The following is an 18,422-nucleotide window of genomic DNA, read 5'->3' as shown; positions in this document are numbered from 1 at the left end:
TTAATATGACACTTGTCTCTTCTCCTTGTTACTCATCACCCTTACCTGCGGGAGAAGGTGCCAGTGATCTCCATCCCTTTACCACGGTTTGCTGGCAGCCACAGCTGCTTGGGGAGACTGTACCCTTGCCCAGCAGTGGCAGGCATACCAAAGATATCACCCAATAAACCTAGTGAAAATAACACATTATTTATGTATCTTGACTCACACACACACACACACACACACACACACACACACACACACACACACACACACATGTAACATTACATGATTCATGCCTGCTCCCTTATGGGGTATTTCTCAGAAAGGGATGGTAACTGAGTTGAAGTCTCCTTAAGATGTCTATGGATATTCATCACAATGAGACTAAAATACAAATACCCCTGAGCAAGACCTCAACATAACATCACATTCAGCAAAGCAAAACAAAAATAAATACTTAGAACAGTTCACACCTGCAGATGAGGTGTTTGCCCCACCAACTGGAGGAGTTGCACCTGCTGCTGGAGCAGCTGCAGCATCTGCCCCACCTCCTCCCAGCAAGGAGTCCAGGCCCCCGCTCAGTAGGTCAAGAGTGCCACCAGTGTATGCTGCAGAGCAAGAATAACCGTGAGTGCTCAAATGCTGAGGAAAACCATCATGATGTTCCACATTTCTAAATTCAGTAACTACACAAGACTGAGTCATTACCTGGTTGAGCAGCAGGAACAACTGGAGGAGCACTGATGTCCATGTTAAGCAGGTCTGGGATGAGGGAATCCTGATTGGGAATGACTGTGGGCTGCTGCTGCTGTTGTTGTTGCTGCTGCTGTTGGTCACTGTTATTTTCGTTGTCTCCTGATGACTGCTTAAGAAAATTGAATAATATTCAACAATTAAAATTCTGATAAATGTGTTATCAAGGACCCATATATCTGTACAAGAATACATGAAAAGATCATTCCAGTGCTTTTAAGCAACACATCAATGACTCTTCTCACTTAGGTAACCCTGTAATAATACAAGCAGTGCTAACTCACTTTTGGAAGTGCCCTGCGCAGGCCAGTACGGCCTTCCACAAAGGCAGAAGGTGGCTTGTGATAGACGGAGGCCAAAGAGGCAATGTGGCAGATCAATTCATCCAGCAGAGTGGGCTCAATTAAGTCTGTCTCCTCAGCTATGAGGGGCTTTTCTGCCAATACCACCTACAGGTAGGAGGACTGTGTTAGCAAAAAGAGCACACCATTCCAAACATCACACCAACACATACAGTTTACAGGCTAGGATAATCCAAATTAACATAAAAACACATACTACTCAACAATAATATTAATACCAATTAATGTTCATAACACACTGTAGCTCTGACACTTCAAAGATAATAAAGATGAGACCAAGACAAATATACAATAACAATTCTTCCTTAACAGCAGCACACATGAGTAAATATGAAAGGGGTGAGGCAGGAGCCCAACTCACCTCCTTGGCTGCCCCAGGGTCTGTAGAGAGAAGCCGCCAGTAAATAAAGCCTCGGTCCCTCAGATCTGGATTGTCAGAGTCCTGGGTGGCCAGACTAAGCACCTGATAACAAAATTGTCTCACTCAGCATCACCTGTACATGTCTCAATAATTTCTTGAATTTAGGGAAAATAATAACTCAATCAACAATGTAATTGCTCAGAATAACATTTTCAGAAAATTTAAATCTTACAATTCTGAATAATAACTAAATTATTTAGTGAAATCATAAATACCTGATGAGGTATACAACACCTTGAGGCATCTATCTAAAATATTCTGAGTTAAGTACTGAAACTTTGTAGGTAAATAGGTATTCATGATGCCAACATTTTACGTGAACAAAAATGTACATATACATATATGTACACATGTACATATATGTATAACAATAAATTATACAGCAGCATTAATACTAAACCAAGTACATATTCTTTGGCTGTGAAAATTCCTTTGATATGCCTAGCACCCTATGCAAAGCATTTTGAAATCTTCACATACACAATGGAACAGTGGCACATCTTTATATTATATATGTCCAGTTTTGTGTAAAATTGTTTTTTGTCACTCTTTCCCACTATTACTCCTAACTCATTTATATTTCCCACAACATCTATTCACAGCATGCCAGCTGCTAGTAAAAGCAATATCCTCAAGTAGTCTCATCAAAATCTGATGGATTTCAGATTTTCCGTGATCAGAAAATGTTATCGAGATATGAGCATTTTAAAATTAGAAATGCATGTAATGGTCTTATTTCCTCAACAAATTAAATTATTTTTATATATCTTACTGATCATCATAAAAAGTAAAGCATTCTAAAAACCATCAAAATATTTTAATTTTAAGTGCTTTATCTAAAGGAATAAGTACTATCAGTCACATTAACACCACCTTCAGAGAGACGTATTTTACAACTTAACCAGTTTGTTTATATCAAATGTCACTGCTGGGGTTCTCAAAGCCCCTACATCATTGGAAAGAGGTTCATTTTAGCCAGCAGTGGGTGTATTCTCCTCATTAGACTCCAGCACACAGGCTTGATCTTTGTTACAACATCCTGACAGCAGAGTGGATGTGGTCAATCTGAGCACTGAAATTCAACTTTCTTACTGAAGATGTGGATGAAGTGGTGGAGGAGGGTGTGGAAGTGGCTGTAGGTGTTGGAATGATGCAGGGAAGAATCCTTGGTATGATGCCAAGAGGAGGAGGAAGAAGAAGAGGAGGAAGAGGAGGACAGGGAGAAGGAGTGGCAGTGGAGAGTCAAGGCATGGTGGCACGGAGGTGTTTTTCTTCTTCAGCTCTCTCAGATGTTGTCTCTTGGCTTTTTAAATATCATTCTCTTTCTTTTGTCGTGTTTTACAAATATAATGAAGGAAAACACAAGGAGAATGTAATAAACAGGGTATCAGGAGTCAGAATCAGTAAAATATAGAGCTCATAGATATATTATCTCCCTCTGAAGTTTGACAGGTGACTGATTTGCACTCTCCACTCACAAATGCTCTCCATCTCTCACACAGCCTATGGCTGCTGCTGAAGTGAGATTTCAGTGAAAATTGCCTTTATCCCATGTTAAATAAGTCCCAAAGTGACATGCCCCCTCTGCTGGGAAAGAACCTTTAAACTATTTTAAATCCTTCCCACCAAGGAAAATATTCTGGGATTATTTCTAGATGGTATAGGAATATTATGAACCCAGTTTTGTCAAAAGCTATATTTCAATCTCTAGGTGTAGTGTACCCCTAAACTCTTCAACTTTTAAGTGAAAATGAGCATGAAGTGATGAGAACACAATTTTTGTCCTGTTTCATCCTTTTTGTATTCAACTGACATAAAGATTATCATTTAACTTGTAAGCAATGTTAGATGTCCAAACAATTGCAGCAACACCACCACCACAGAACACCTCACCTGTTGCACCAGCTCCTGGGTGTCTGTGGGCCGCTTGAGGAACAGCTTCACAATGGCTGTAAGCAGCTGCAGCTGGACTTGGGTGTTTTCATCATGGAAGCCCTCCAGGAAGCTCTCCAGCAGCTCATCAGCATTGTCAATACGCTCTGCATACTCACCAATGATCCAAATCATGGAGGCTCTGTGTGCACATGTAAAAAGAATAATCAGTATCATCAGGCAACTATAACCATGTATTTCCTCCATGTCACTGAGATACTCTAAGATAACTCTATGATAACAATGGATACCTTAGTGTAAAGTTTTACCTCCACTACAGGCAACATCATCTCGTATCTACACTCTCATGGAAATGTTATTTTTTCAATCATGTGTAAGGTAACATCCTGTGCCTCCTTACTGTGGTCATTAAATCATAAGTTATTTTATGACCAAGACAGAAAATGTTCTCATTCACCCATCCAAGCCCAGGACATGTAGGTAACACCACCATTACAAGGTGTACAAGTTGGCAGGAGAGGGTCAGTACCTGGCTTCAGGCTCATCCAGGGTGTCCAGATTCTCACAGAGGGTGGAGATGATGCTCTCATACTTGTTGGGATACTTGCGGAAGATATCCTTGATGACCACAATGGCCTCTTGCACCACATAGTTCACCTGCAATACAAAACATATAGCATCAACTCCATGGAACATACACATGCATGCATGTGCGCACATATGTACATGCATACAAGCACACACACACACACACACACACACACACACACACAAAACAGGGCATGAGAGTGGAAGGCTATTGAAACACAATGCACTTTTTATCCCATATAGCAGGTAAGAAGCATAAGAGAAAAGTTATCAGAAAATTAGTTAAATCCTGGCAGACACAAGCTTTATACTAACACTCACATATCTCAGTCCCTTCCTCAACATACATTATTTCAATTTTCTTTGACCAATTGCAAAAATTAATATGCCAACAACCCTTCCAAGCAGATTTATTGGGCTTCTGTACTTGCTTCTTCAGCAGTTTCTCTGATTTTCAATTAATGTTAATTGCAAAAGCTGCTACGTACAGCTCTGACTGGAAACAAACTCCATTTTGAACTTATTGAACACAAATTAAAGGTCTCATCTGTAAATAAGACAAAATAAGAGACATGCATGAACAAAAGTGTTTTTGGGGTTTGACACAGATCACTCACCTTAGTTTGGATCAGGTCCAAGAGAGTGGAGACACAACGCTCAGCTGATGTCTCCACCTTGATGGCGCAGCGCCCAATGGCCCTAACAGCCTTACGCACAAAGTCCACATCCACCTCTGTGGCATATCTGTAATGTTTTGAAATGATGAATAGGAGACATAACAAAATACCAGACAAATGCTGGACTTTGGTATTATGGTACTGCATTCTTCATTTTCCTATATATTACCATTTATTTATTTTTTTCATCCCCCATTTATCTATCAATATACCAGGCCAGTAATCCTGCAAGGGGAGACCCAGGCAAAGCAACACACACATCTTTCACACTCTTAGCCCTTTTTGGTCCTTGGTGGAAAGGGACAGATCTTATTAGAGCATTTATAAAGACTCACTGTAATTACAAAATTTGTTTTAAGAATATCTTATTTCTTGGTATCAATTTTTCATTCTGAATGTAAGTATGTAAGTCTCATTAATAACACATTAAAATTCAGCATTTGTAAAACTCCATAGTCACTTTATCTTCTGACGGCAACTAAAGGATGTCTTGCAGTACTGAAACAGCATGTAAACTAGATCAAATATAAGGGACAAGTCTTGACAATTACTGTACAACCATATCTTAGGGAGAGGAAACAATCATTATCTTCTACCTAACTACAAAAAAGTTAAGGTGCTATATAAAAATATCAACAGACTAGTGGGCAAGTGTAAGATTATCTCACCAACCCACATGTGAAGGCTTAGTGGCTCAACTTACTCCTTAAGCTCTGAGAGGACCTGCACAATGTTTGCTTCAGATGCCAAACGGATCATAATGTCCAGCTTCTCCAGCTTCACATAGATGGGATCGTTGTATTTAACAAAGAACACCTTCATCTCATGCTTAAGCAGCTCTGGTCTCTTCTGCACAATGAGGTTGATGTTCCTCAGTGCAACATATTGAACCTGAATCAGATCACAAAGAAAAATTATGAAAAATACACTTTTAGAGACTGTGCTTTCAAAATTTCACAACTGCAGATTATCATATATAGAAATGAGTCTGAAAATTACACATTGAGTTAATTAAAGCATGTTTTGAATACCAAAGATGATGGCACTAACCTCAGGCTCAGACGACAGCAGAGTTACCAGGGGAGGTGCCAATTTCTTGGTCAAGTTCTTAACAAACTCAGAGTCCCCAACCATCAGCTCCATAAATTTCATGAGGCACTTGACAGCAGAGAGGACGACCGCTGCATTGGCATGAGCAAGGCGAGGAGTGATACGCTCACAGATGCTGGATGGCAGGAAGGATAATTAAGAAGTCAGCCTAACAAAGCTTGTATAAATGCCTCTTTCACCAGCCAGTTGTGATTTCTAATGTGGACCTAAGTATATATATACAGTTCTTCAAGTTCATTCTTATTCTGATATTCTTTCAGTAAACTTTATGAATTACTTATACAGATATCAATGTACTGTCATCATGCTTCATCTAATACACCTTTTAACTTTCTGCTGTGATTACAATTTTATATCTATTTCATTATTTTTACACCTGACCCATCAACAATGTGTGGCTTTCCTCTGACCCTTCCTCCTTCCAGTTATCAAGGATCGAGAAGCCCACCAAATAAGGTTAGTTTGATAATACAACTGATCTATCTATCTACATAACAGGCTGGCAACCCCACATAGGTTGCCCCTTACAAAGCACAAATCCTGGAAGAAATGAATACACACAACATTTACACTCTTAGCCCAACAACTATTCTACTTAATGAAATCCTAACTGTGTTTCAGAGTGAACTTCTCTCTCTGATTTACTTAAGACCATTCCTAGTTTTCTTACATTTTGAAATAGTCATAAAAATCAAAACAACCGTGATTAGTACAAGGAAACACTATTGGTAACCTCAACGAACACAATAAGCAAGGAACCATTACCTCTGTGCCTCACGTTCATCCTTCGGGCTGTACTGTGAGAGGGCATCCAGGATGAAGACTTGACCCCACTCAGTACACTCATTGAGAGCCGTGAGTAGCTTGTTCATGGTGGCTGCATTGAGCTCCATCAGCGGCTGGCCTGAGCTGCTCGCCTCGTTGATCTCCGTCAGGGAGGCCACTGCATTAGCAACCACCTGAAGTGACAGGTTGAATAATTAAATGCAAAATCAAGTTTTCAACATTTCATTATGGACCCAGTTACCTATGCAGAGGAGATACACTCTGTACAAAAGTAACAGAATGAAAATTAAAAACACATATCATGTTAATATTTCAAAAGACAGAAGCCTACCAGAATATATTCATTCCTGAGGAACTGAAATCATAACCTAAGTTTTCTTCCAGGTAAATTTTCCCTCAAAGAACATTTCATACACAGAATTTCCCCAAAACAATTTGCCCTTAGCAGGAAGCTGGAAATTGCATCTACTGTTCTGACTAGGTATTACAGCATAAATAATGATGCCACAATTATCATATTATAATTTGAAGTTGATCAGTTCAAAAATCTTTTCTATTTTTTACTGGATTTTTTACTTACAATTTCTGTAATTTTTCCAATGATTTCTTTCTAACTTTTTATATCATACTAAAAAATGTATGTGATTATTTTTTTCAATATATATGGCATATATATATGTTAATTTATTAAAAATCAATAGTTTTAATTTATTTTTCATATGCTGTGAAAAATAATAACTTTAATAAAAGTGTTATGTTACATTTTTCATTAAGAGTTCAACTTATGTATAAATCCCAAAGATTTATTGAATTCATACAAAAAATATAAATGTACTTTCATTTACTGTTTAGTCATGTTCATTTTTGAGAAAAATGCAATTCAAGTTTGGTTTCCATTTCCATGTCTTGGTGAAATTGATGTTGTAAACATACTCTTGTATGAATGTCATTATTTTAATAATCACATATTGATGCACACTCATAGTGATCCGGCACCTGGTTCCCTCTTATAAAAGTATTAGTCTCTGGCTACAACGGCTTCCATGAAGTTAGGTGTTCTAACCTGTCTTTGCCAATTTTTCTCCAGCTGCTAATTCTGTACTACAGGCACCTTATTCACCTACACATGGAGTATACTTCACAAGTACAGGGGTTTCCATTCATACTGCTATCATGAACAGGGTAGAATCAAAAGCACTTCATTTCATCAACTCATCTCCTCTAAGTGACTGTCTTCAGCCTATCTCTCTTCACTATCTCCTATCACTTCTTTCACACTAGCTGCTCTTCTGATCTTGTTAACTGCATGCCTCTCCTCCTTCCATGGTCTCACTTTCTACTTTTACCTCCTATTATATTCACCTCTCTATTGAAGGAGTTAATCCCTTTGATTTATATACTCTAGAACTCCATACCCACTTCTGTATCTCCTACCTTTGACCTGAACTATTTCAAGAGTGAGATTTCAAGACACATCTAATCGGATAATACTTTTGACTGTACTCTTTGAGGGCTGGCACCTTCAGTGGGCCTTTTCTGTTGCCCTTGGCCATCACTCCACATACAGACACACAAGGAGAGGCACCAACTGAATTGCTAGATTCATTACAATGCATTCATATGTAACTGTTCAAATTATTCCTAGAGAGAGAGAGAGAGAGAGAGAGAGAGAGAGAGAGAGAGAGAGAGAGAGAGAGAGAGAGAGAGAGAGAGAGAGAGAGAGAGAGAGAGAGAGAGAGAGAGAGAGAGAGAGAGAGAGAGAGAGAGAGAGTCTTGCAACCAATGCACCACATGCATGGTATTTAAATCCCCTTGATAGGGTTATTCAAATTTATAATAGACAAAAATTCACCACCATTCAATGCCTCTGAGCCAATAGGTGCTCTGACAACACTAAATTCTGTTTTGTGCATTTTGAAAATTTATTCATATTTTCAATGGCAGACTATCCCATTAATAAATAATATTTGATTCAAGTTGGATATTCATCACTGAAGTAATTATTTTGACAGAAATTTTGATGGAGAAATCTTTGTCGATGGAATTTACTTCACTAACATTTACACAGCAGTCAACACAATACATTCACGTGACACAGAAGCTCTTCCCCTTGTATGAATACCAAGCCCTTTTCTTTGTTTGACTTACCATTGGGTTGGAGTCTGAGAGGAGCTCTTTCAGCTGGTCAAGGAAGCCCTGGTCCTCCACCATGGAAGCATTGATGTCATGCAACTTGGCCACACAGATGGCTGCTGTCTTCCTCACATACGGATCCTCATCTTTGAGACACTTACGCAGGGGCTCACAGAGGTACTCAGTAATCTTGTCCACACGAATACATCCCATTGTGCGCACAGCCAGGGCACGGATCAAGGGATTGGGATCCTCACAGTCCTAGGGTACAAAGGAAATGTGTATAATGAAACTAATGAAGATGTGGAAATATATTAGTGAGTTTCAAGTTTCATAGTAACTACTGGTCTCCCCTGATAGCATGCTGTTGTAATAATTAACAGAATTATCTATAATACTTGTTATTGAAGTATGGTAGACAATGGAGACCAACAAACAATACTGACATAAAACATAACTCTACCCTGGACATGATATAAAGTCTACCTGCGTAGCTTGCCTGTATCAGGCACCAACATGTTTGAGTAATTCTGACCTAATCACTTCCTGGCTGATATACTAGATGGGCATATTAACTTTTTGTCCCTACCTCCCACATCTCAGCTCTCTACCTGCCTCAAATGTTCAATGCTACTTTTACTTTATAATAGACAACAATGAGACCTGTCTTCAAGAATTAGTATGAAGATCACTAGTTTGCATCAGCTGAGGATAAAACAAGGTTGGAACACTGCTTGGTACAAAGCAGTCTGTATGGAATTGTGTGAAGCCATATTTTGCAATAATTGTTTGTTACTTTCCTTCAAACTGTCTTGCAGACAAACAAATTTCATTCTGGTTGTCTCTTGATGTGATAATGGTGGTGACAATTTGAAATCTTTCTGGTCCTTCCTTGCTGAGTCTCATAATGTGGCATGTCAGCACCTGACATCATGGAAATGCTTCTCCCAGTTCCTCACAGGTTGCCACCAAGCACTCAATGTTCTACTGGTTTTCTTTGTTGTGTGTCCCAGCTTATGCAGACCAATATAATTTTAAATAGTTTCAGAAAATGTCTTTCTTGCCCACAAGAAAGCAAAAAAAAAAAAATAAATAAATAAATAAATAAATGAATAAATAAATAAAAATAATAAATAAATAAATAAAATTAAATAAATAAATAAAATAAATAAATAAGTAAATAAAAACAAATAAATACATAAATAAATAAATAAAAGAAAAAAAAGAAAAAGAAAAACACTAAACTGCTACAGATATAAAGCTGAACTGGTGGATGTAGAAACAAAAATAACACAACTGCCTATTCCAATAGTAAAGAGGCCACCTAGTACAGCACAACTGTATGTGTACTTGACAGCTTATAATGTCCCAGAAAATCTGCCTGCATTTTACAAACATGCTTTGCAGACTAGTTTGTATGTATCATCTATGGCAACAATGCATATTAGCAGTGCTTATTTTCTAGTATGTGACCGTGCAGAAAATTATATAAATAACTAAAGAAACCATTGATCAGCTCTGTACCAAATCTGGGTTCCCACGCCAGGACAATTACGTTTCACATTAATTTCAGCAATTCTCATCTTTGTAAAAATTTACCTTACATTGCAACATTTCTTCTAATAATGAAAGAATAATAAATGGATGACAATAAGCAGAAATGTAATAACCATGATTTTGTTGGGTTTAAAGATAAGTAAAATTTGATTTTACATTTCTTATGTTTCAAAACTTTTTTTCAAGTTTTTAATGTTTCAAAAATTATTTTCATTTACAGTTTCTCATGCTTTGAAAAATTTTACTTACAAATACTTTATTTAGCATTATTGTCCCTGTAACTGTCCGACTCTAATGTGTTAATAATAAAAGCTTCTCATAGCAGAGGTTTGGAGGTCCTTTGTCAAAGATACAGTGTTTATACGCAACATCTACAGTATTGAAACTTCTTTATGAAAAAAAAAAAAACAGGATTCCATAAGGCTTAGTACATAATAAGAAACTTTAAAATATGTATGGAACTTAAAAATTATCTACAAGTATAGAATAGGTTATCTACATTCAGGGGGTACTACTATTTGGTTAAAAATTTTTTGCTAATTCAAATGAATCTCATTTTCCTGCCATTCAGATTATGGGATTTCACTGTAAGAGATTAGAGAGATGAAATAATAATTATGGACCAAAACCACAGCAATAGACAAAACACATCAGAATCTCTTTAAACATCTGGTGCAGTTAGATATCTAGTAAAATGGCCTTCGAGATTCTAATATTAATGCATCACTTAAGTTCCACGTACCTTAACAAAGGTGTTAACAGCCATAATTGCCATGTCTGGCTGGGATTTAGCATAATTCATGAGGTAAAGGTACACCAATTTCTTCAGCTCCAAGTTGTCTGTCTGCATGCAGTTGACTACGTCTGGAAACAGAGCTGACACATCCTTCCCTGAAGGTAAATGTAAAATGAAGCCATGTTATTATTTCTGAAACATCAAAGCCTCATTAAAATTAGTATATAAATAAATAAAATAAAAATACATAGGATTACACTGCAACACAAATTTGTAGATATGCACCAATTATCTGCCTTTATCAGGTGTGTTCTCTGTTAACCTGGAAAACAAGGCAATGGAGAATAAACATGAATTTCATCCAATGTAGACACTAGACCATCATGAGAATCTGCAGGTAAGATCCTGTAACAGATGACTTGGTGCACAATTCCAAAGGAGAAATTTTCAGCATAGATGCAATGAAAGTCATGTAGACACTGATGGATTAGACATAAATTCTATGGCAAATCAGCTGACAGTTGAGCTCTAGTACCTATGTCTCCTGCCAGGTGAGCCTTGTCTATAAAAAAGTCAGATTGTGGACTGATGGGGAAACAGAAAATGTAAAGAGCTTATCAGTTATTGTTGGCATCACATCAGCTCAAAGGCACGATTCACTATAGTTGCTACAGGGCAAGCTGATCTACAACCCTCTCTCTTTTCTCGTCTTGTACAGCAACATACTGGTGCAAAGTTCCTGTCACCATCAAATATATTTAAGAAATCTTCAATCCCTTTATATCAATTACCCTTGTCCTAAACCAGTTTCTTTTCAAATATCAACATGAAAACGATATCAAAGTATGAACCCTTCAGAAGAATGTGGCAATAAATAAACACATTTGCAAAAACTCTCACATGCACTTGATGACAAAAATCATGTCTCCAGATGCTCTTCCACTGATAATCTATCTCTTGTTAATTTATTCTAATGTTTTCACAATTTTCTATGGATTAATACTTTTATATTGTTTTCAAAATTATATATTTTTCAAAATCAGTTCAGGGCAAACCTAACTAATAATTGACTGAAAATATTTAAAAATACAAAAATCTGGAGAAGTGGTAGGTAATTAATGCATACATCATAACCTGTCACACTAAAAGGGAGAGGCAGCAGTAGGTGTGGCTTTTAGATCAGCTCAGCTTACAGCAACAATAGTTTCTAAGATGTTATAAAGAATGGTATAAAGATGATATAAAAAGAAACCTCATTTCATGGCATGAGCCTCACTACTATAATCTGTTTACTGGAAGCTGTGTGAGCATACTTGAATTTGTAACCAGAGATCTGATTGGTCACTGCCATTTATTCACAACTCAGTGATTTTTCATAATTTTTACTAAGTTTTAGGTTAATGCCAATATTTGAGTTTACCTATCTATCTTTCTGATGCCTCACTCCCTCTGAGTGTCCCACATGGGCCATGGCCACAGAAGAATCTCTAGCTCTCCCTCTTCAAACATACCCTTTTTGCTTGTTCAAGTGTTTAACCTCTACTAACACCTCTTTCACACATGTATTCCTTTTCACCTTCCAAGTGATCTTTCTCTCCAAATAGCAACTTTAATTTTACTCACATACATTTTCTTTAAAAAAACACCATCTTCTCAATATAGCCATGCACCTCAGTGCATGGCCATATATACATTTTCTTTGGCCATACATTTTCTTTAAAAAAAAACACCATCTTCTCAATATGGCCATGCACCTCAGTTTTTATTCCCAAGCGCTCCTCTATTGCCATTCTGTTTGTAAAAATTTATCTATCTTTCCCAAGTCCCACTTGCTCCTTACAAATCTTCCTTTCAGTCACTTCCCATCAACCTCCCAGTTAAGATTCTCCCATAACTTTTTTTTTTCCTGGCACACTAAGAAAACTTATCCCCCTTTAACTATTACACTCATCACTTATATGAGTATAATTCCTATAACCTATATCTTTTTATAAGGTACAATAGCTGCTTTCCTTCACCCATCAGATACTTCTTGCCACCATATTACTTCACATATTAGAAGCATCCAGTCTACTACAACACTACTTTACTTCTATACCTTGACATTTATGTAGTTACTCCATCTAAACCTGCAGCTTTGCCATGATTCAGTCAAGCTATTGCTATTGTTGTCTCCTCCCAACCTATCTCTTTCTGCATAGCATAAACACCAAATCTCTACTCTTCCATACTCACACCAGACACAGATAAGTACATATAGATTTTTTATAATCAACTCATCAGCAACAATTTTTGTGTTGTATCACATAATACATATACTATACACTGAAGCAAATGCAACTGAGGGACCACAGAGCAGCTGTTCTCTTGTACAACAGATATTCTATCAGTTTATTTTAAATCTCCAATCTCTTTGGCTCATTATATTGAATTTGTGAAGCTAAGAATCCTGCTATTATCACCACAACCAATCCAACATAACACAAACTCAAAAAAAGTAGAAAGATCAATACAGAATACTTGATGTTTAAGAATATGCACCTCCTCTTTAATATTCTGTGAATATCTTTGTTGTCTGAAACAAACTTAAATCTCACTAATAAGAGCAACATGAAATACTTTAAATATTCAATAACTATTCAAATCCTGCTGACAAAACTCAAGTTTTTCACTTGAATATATCAGAATACCTTTGCACAAATTTCAATACTAAGAACACATTATTTTCAGCCACTCTTGGTGCTGCCACTTACCAACTGTCATAGAGGCAATGACCTTCTTCACAGCCTCCTTCTTTTTCTCTTTCTTGTCACTATTGAGCTCAGACTTTAGCTCAAATATTTCCCCCTTCTTGGTGGTAGTGAAGTATTTTGAGTCTGTCATGTTGGTGGATCTTCACCCAATTCACTCTGAGGAAAAATTATGTCTTCAGAACCTTTAATATAACATGCATTCAGTACTTAATTCTATTCTAAAAGACCTGTTCCACATTGGCTACCAGGTGTATTATTGCATTCTGAATAATAGCATCTCAACCCAAAGTGGAATCCTTTCAATGGCATTCTTCAGCCAAAATTCACAAGAAGCCATGCCTGGAAGCAAGGGTCCTGGCAAATTCCAGGCTTGGCAAATTAATCCTGGACTAAATATTAAAAATATAATGCAGCACCAGACCAAAGCTGTGGGAATCAGATAACTAATGGCTACCTTGCAGTGGCCAAACTCATTTTTCACACAAGTCCAGGATTTATTGGCCAAGCACTTAATTCCTCAGGTCAGTCAGGTTCTTTAATCTTCAGGCAAGACTTCTCATAGTATCTGACTGTTTGGTATGCTGAAGATGCCACTGAAAGGGACCTAATTTAAGGGCATGTATGGTTAGTTACATTATACCATACAACTGTTAGCATTACCTCTTTATTTTAAGTATAACAAGAAATAGTTTTTTTATAAAAGCCCACTGAAAATTATAACAAGTGTGTTGACCCTCACTGAGTCAGACGAATAAGTAAAGTAAAGAATGATGTTTAAGAAATTTGTAAGAGACTTATTTAGCTTTGATATCTTCAGTCATGAGCAAATAAACACCTAATGGACAGGGATATACATGTACTGGACAACCCATCATGACAGGTACATACCAAATTTACAGATAAATTTCTCAGGACTGTAATGAGATTTGAAACCATAAAAAGAAAATAAATAAAAAAAAAGAAAGAAAGAAAGAACAATTGCTCACCTTATCCGGTAAGGTGAAAAAGTAAAAGGATTGGAGGTGAAATGAGTGACAAACCAAGATGCAGATGAAATGGGCATATCCCCTCTCAGTAACACAAGTCCAATATCTATTAATCAGAACAAGACCTAAATGGACTTAAGACTGTTCTCCCACTACATAACCAAAGCTGACATCAAATGATGTAAGATTACTGATCTATACCTACCGAAATTCACATCAGTTACATGCTGTATGTCACTGGTATAATTACATAAAAACAAACTTTGACCTTTACCTGCCTGGCACCTCAGAGATTAAAGGTAGGACATCAAGACAAGACCTTATATATTGCTACTGCATATTTCATGGTGTGAGCATTATCAAATCCTCTGATATATTCACAATGCTGCTAGCAGCCAACAGTAGAAACAGGCTTAAGTTTCAAATACAAGACACTCAATTAAATACTCACAGATGTTTCTTTTCTTGTTCAATTAAATACTCACAGATGTTTCTTTTCTTGTTCAATTAAATACTCACAGATGTTTCTTTTCTTGTTCAATTAAATACTCACAGATGTTTCTTTTCTTGTTAAGTAGTTAAAGTGTGAACTTATTACCTCATAATCTTTATCTTGATGGGGTCTTGGACTCTCCTGCATCCTCCAACCAGAAAAACAAGACAGCAAAGGACAACAACAGGTTGGGTAATCATGGATGCAAAAAACAAAAAGCAAATTGACAATACTCAAAAAGAACAGGACCAAGATACAATTTCAGATTTCGCTTAAAAATCTGGACAGAGGAAGCAGAAACAATCTATTATGGAAGAGAATTCCAAAAATTTATTGTCCGTATTGAGAAAAAGCGGGCATGAACATCTGTATTACAATGAGGTTTGAAATATTTTTGTTGTGGCCTAGAGTTCTATTGACATAACTATGTTCAAACTAATCAGACAAATGAGGGCAATGACAATTTAAAATTCTCCATACCAAGATTACATCAGATCAGAATAGATGGCCTTTGAATGAAAACAGATCCAACTTAGATGATCTTTCATCATAAGACAAGTCAGAGAAACCAGAGATCTTTTTAGTCCAACTTCTTTGCACTGATTCCAATAAACATAGATCCCCAATATAACCAGTATTTCAGACAACGCTGCCAAAATCAAGTATAGGGTGAACATGGGTGACAAACGCTTGTAACATGAATTTAGCAGACATGCATAATGTACCTCTAAGTATACTTTCTGCTACACCATTAGCTTTACCAAATATCTCTTTCACATGATGACGGAATTTTAATGAGGAATTGACTAATATACTCAGATCTTTGAAAGAGGACTTATTAGGAATAGTACTCATACCAATGAAATACACTACCATAGGTACAGATTAAGACCTGCAAAACTGAATGTGAGCACATTTATCCACAGAGAAGGGCCCTACGATCTGCTCCTATGGAAAAGTAAGGAAACATGATCTTGTAGGGAACAAATGGCACCATAACTGTTAAACAATGTTGAGGTACACAGTTTCCCTATGTTCAAGCTCAGACTGCAGTCTTTTCTGCATGAGGAATTATTTTAATTTTATCCCAAATTCATCATCTCCTTTTACCATTACCAGTTTGTTGGTAAATTTTTACACTTACACCAGTCTATCTATTCCAGATGAAACTATTTTTCTCTGGTAGTTTTCGACCTGCTTTGAATTAATTTGCATGTTGTTTTTTTTATTTTATTTTATTTTATTAGTTTTTATTTTTAACACCCCCAATCCCCCCATCAGAGACAAAAATTTTGCGATAAAAACGAAAAGTAGATTATTGTAAAAAAATACCAAAATCTACCAGAAAATAATAGTTTCATCCTCACAAATAAGTAACACCAATATTCCTCTGAGGGGATTGGCTGGCGCTTGCCTGTGAATACCGGCTGGTTGTCACACAACACAACCAACCTAACAAAACTGATCTAACCTAACCTAAACAAACTAACATAAACTAACTAACATAACCTAACTTAACTAATCTAACATAACCAAACTAGCCTAACCCACCCTAACCTAACTGGCAAGGCTAAGAAATAAGATCATTACCTTAAGTATCTTTTTTGAAATTTGGTAATGCACTGGAAATAATTGAGGTGGCAACCACTGGAGATAGACATTTTCCTCATAATAATTCAAATATTTCAAACTGAGTTGCTTCTCCCTCCTCAGGATGAAATAAAATGCTATGATTGGATAAATCAATTCTATATTTTTTTAATTGGCCAGCAGCTGCATTCTCAAACAAAAGGACCAATCACCATGACTAATATTGTGCTTGTGCAACAGATGTGACATATACACGTAAGAATGAACGCACCTTCACTGGGGAAGATCAGTGCATGCCTATCCATCTCACACGTGGGTGTACTACTGATGAGGTCCGTCACAGGAGTGAGCAAGCTTGCTTCCCAAAAAAACAATAAATCTATAAAAATTGCCATCAGCATTAGAAATAATTTGTGGTGGATATATATATGAGGTTCAAATAACTCAGAATGAGAAGTTCAATCCAATGAGAGTGGTAAGAAAAGCCATGTTGAGACTGGTGTAAAAGTTAAAGAATACCAGTTTGTTTTCAATCCTACTGATATTCTTCAGTTAATTTCTCACTTGGGGGATACACTCAACCAGTAGGCAAAGCACAATATTATTACAATACCACATTAAAGCCTGACTGGTTGCATCTGTCTGTTACTTCTGTGCCTTTCCTTCCCCCCGACCTGCCTTGACAGGACAATGATTGGAGAGGCCCTAACAGGTACTACAGTTGTTTTACCCAATCAAGCCTGCGTCTACTCTCAGGTGTAACTATAAGGGCATGCGCCTCAAAACTACATGGGAGGGTGGGGGCTGCAACACTCGAGGTAAATACAGACCCAGATCACCAATCTAATATTATATTTTTACACTATCAATGTATTATATGAGTTTTTCCAACAGATGTTACAACTCAACTTTACAATTTCCGATCAACTATATGGTGTAAATACACTTATAAGACATTAAGAGGTATCCTGCCAGGGGATTGCAACATACCTACCACTTTACGTGTCCTCACTGCACTAATCTCACCTCTCTCTACTTCATAATATATACAGAGAATTATCGGAAACTCTGCATAGCAATCCAATACAACCATTTACCACCAAAAAGCTAGAAGGTCCTCAGTAGTCTGCCAATGAGCCAGCCACAACACGCCACCATGACGGTTCCGCCCACATCGATTCCTTCCCCTCCCACTGCTGCTCCTCGCCCTCGCCCCGGCTGCCACACCCACACCTCTACCGCTAAGCCCAGCACCCTTGAGAGCCCTTACATTATAGGCGGCTCATTACGTTACCTGCAGAACAGCAGAATATGAGATAACCGTGGCCAGCTGAGAGTCGCCGCCCCTCACTTCACTGTCCTCGCTTCGGCTCGGCTCACCTATCACTTTTTTTTTTTCCGTTTTCCATGTTTTCTTAATTATCTTATCACTGAAGTTTTTTCCTTACAAAATTACAATATAAATTGTTATACGTTAGTCTGCGGTAAATCAGTTTCTACCATTTTTCACTATTAATCAGTAATTCCATTTATTATTATTATTATCATTATTATTATTATTATTATTATTATTATTATTATTATTATTATTTTCATCAT

At 37.1% G+C, this 18,422-nt stretch overlaps 1 protein-coding gene across 4 annotated transcripts in view; it reads right to left on the bottom strand.

The window, feature by feature from the left end:
* Positions 1 to 18,274, bottom strand: part of LOC135104488 (AP-1 complex subunit beta-1-like) — a 20,323-nt gene extending 2,049 nt beyond the window's left edge. The window contains exons 1-15 of one of the 4 annotated variants that reach the window (XM_064012024.1): positions 18,118 to 18,274; positions 13,755 to 13,910; positions 11,008 to 11,156; positions 8,724 to 8,969; positions 6,555 to 6,748; positions 5,730 to 5,904; positions 5,383 to 5,570; positions 4,620 to 4,746; positions 3,944 to 4,071; positions 3,415 to 3,595; positions 1,462 to 1,563; positions 1,023 to 1,187; positions 694 to 850; positions 459 to 593; positions 46 to 169 (exon numbers count right to left, since the gene is read on the bottom strand). In XM_064012024.1, the coding sequence (XP_063868094.1) occupies positions 46 to 169; positions 459 to 593; positions 694 to 850; positions 1,023 to 1,187; positions 1,462 to 1,563; positions 3,415 to 3,595; positions 3,944 to 4,071; positions 4,620 to 4,746; positions 5,383 to 5,570; positions 5,730 to 5,904; positions 6,555 to 6,748; positions 8,724 to 8,969; positions 11,008 to 11,156; positions 13,755 to 13,884 (2,201 nt within the window). In that variant the 5' untranslated portion in view covers positions 13,885 to 13,910; positions 18,118 to 18,274. Of the gene's footprint in view, positions 1 to 45; positions 170 to 458; positions 594 to 693; positions 851 to 1,022; positions 1,188 to 1,461; positions 1,564 to 3,414; positions 3,596 to 3,943; positions 4,072 to 4,619; positions 4,747 to 5,382; positions 5,571 to 5,729; positions 5,905 to 6,554; positions 6,749 to 8,723; positions 8,970 to 11,007; positions 11,157 to 13,754; positions 13,911 to 17,920; positions 18,060 to 18,117 lie in introns of those variants that run through there. The other 3 variants (XM_064012026.1, XM_064012025.1, XM_064012027.1) reach the window with 3 other exon arrangements.
* Between the last annotated feature and the right edge of the window lie 148 nt (positions 18,275 to 18,422).

The sequence above is a fragment of the Scylla paramamosain genome, chromosome 10, assembly GCF_035594125.1.
Source record: "Scylla paramamosain isolate STU-SP2022 chromosome 10, ASM3559412v1, whole genome shotgun sequence".
NCBI classification, from domain to species: Eukaryota; Metazoa; Arthropoda; class Malacostraca; order Decapoda; family Portunidae; genus Scylla; species Scylla paramamosain.
The sequence above is the reverse complement of the archived record's forward strand: the minus strand, read 5'-3'. Positions and strand labels throughout refer to the sequence as shown.